Below are 530 nucleotides of genomic sequence, written 5' to 3' on the forward strand. Positions count from 1 at the left end.
ATTAACTACACAAGGTGCCAGTTACTGTAGCATTCGTCAACTTTGCATAATCGATGGAAATATTATGCCTTTAACATATGGAAATATTCTTTATAATACCTACTACCATTACTAATGACTAATACCATGACCTAATAACTATTTCCATTCTTATGATCAACATTAGAATGATCTATGTGAGTCAATAATATATGTGTAAACAAGGGAACGGACTCGGCATGTGATAAGATAATTATCAGCATCAGACCGTACTGCGATACGAAAGCATGTTTATGTGCATGAATACAACAGCTCGTACGTACTTGCATACTCATGAAACCAAACAACGCATTGTTTTGATGAGTAATTGGAAGACGCGCTGTGATGGGACGCCAGCTTAGCCGACTTTCTAGAACTGTAAAGAAAAAGAAAAAACAATAACGATAATGCATTCAGCTCTCTCTTTCTCTCTCTTCATAGCACTCTCTCTCCTTTTCTCTCGCTCTATCTCTCTCTCTCTCTCTCTCTCTCTCTCTCTCTCTCTCTCTCTC

The 530-nt window shown here is 37.9% G+C and overlaps 1 protein-coding gene across 1 annotated transcript in view; it reads right to left on the reverse strand.

Annotated features, from left to right (window-relative positions):
• The window catches only part of LOC106819984 (DCN1-like protein 5), a gene marked incomplete at its 5' end in the record, with an annotated part of 1949 nt that extends 1555 nt beyond the window's left edge, over positions 1-394 (reverse strand). The window contains one exon of the mRNA XM_014824548.1: positions 303-394. Coding sequence (XP_014680034.1) covers positions 303-394 — 92 coding nt within the window. The remainder of the gene's footprint in view (positions 1-302) is intronic.
• Positions 395-530: the final 136 nt, after the last annotated feature.

This window comes from Priapulus caudatus, unplaced genomic scaffold (genome assembly GCF_000485595.1).
Source record: "Priapulus caudatus unplaced genomic scaffold, Priapulus_caudatus-5.0.1 Scaffold5476, whole genome shotgun sequence".
Classification (NCBI taxonomy): domain Eukaryota; kingdom Metazoa; phylum Priapulida; class Priapulimorpha; order Priapulimorphida; family Priapulidae; genus Priapulus; species Priapulus caudatus.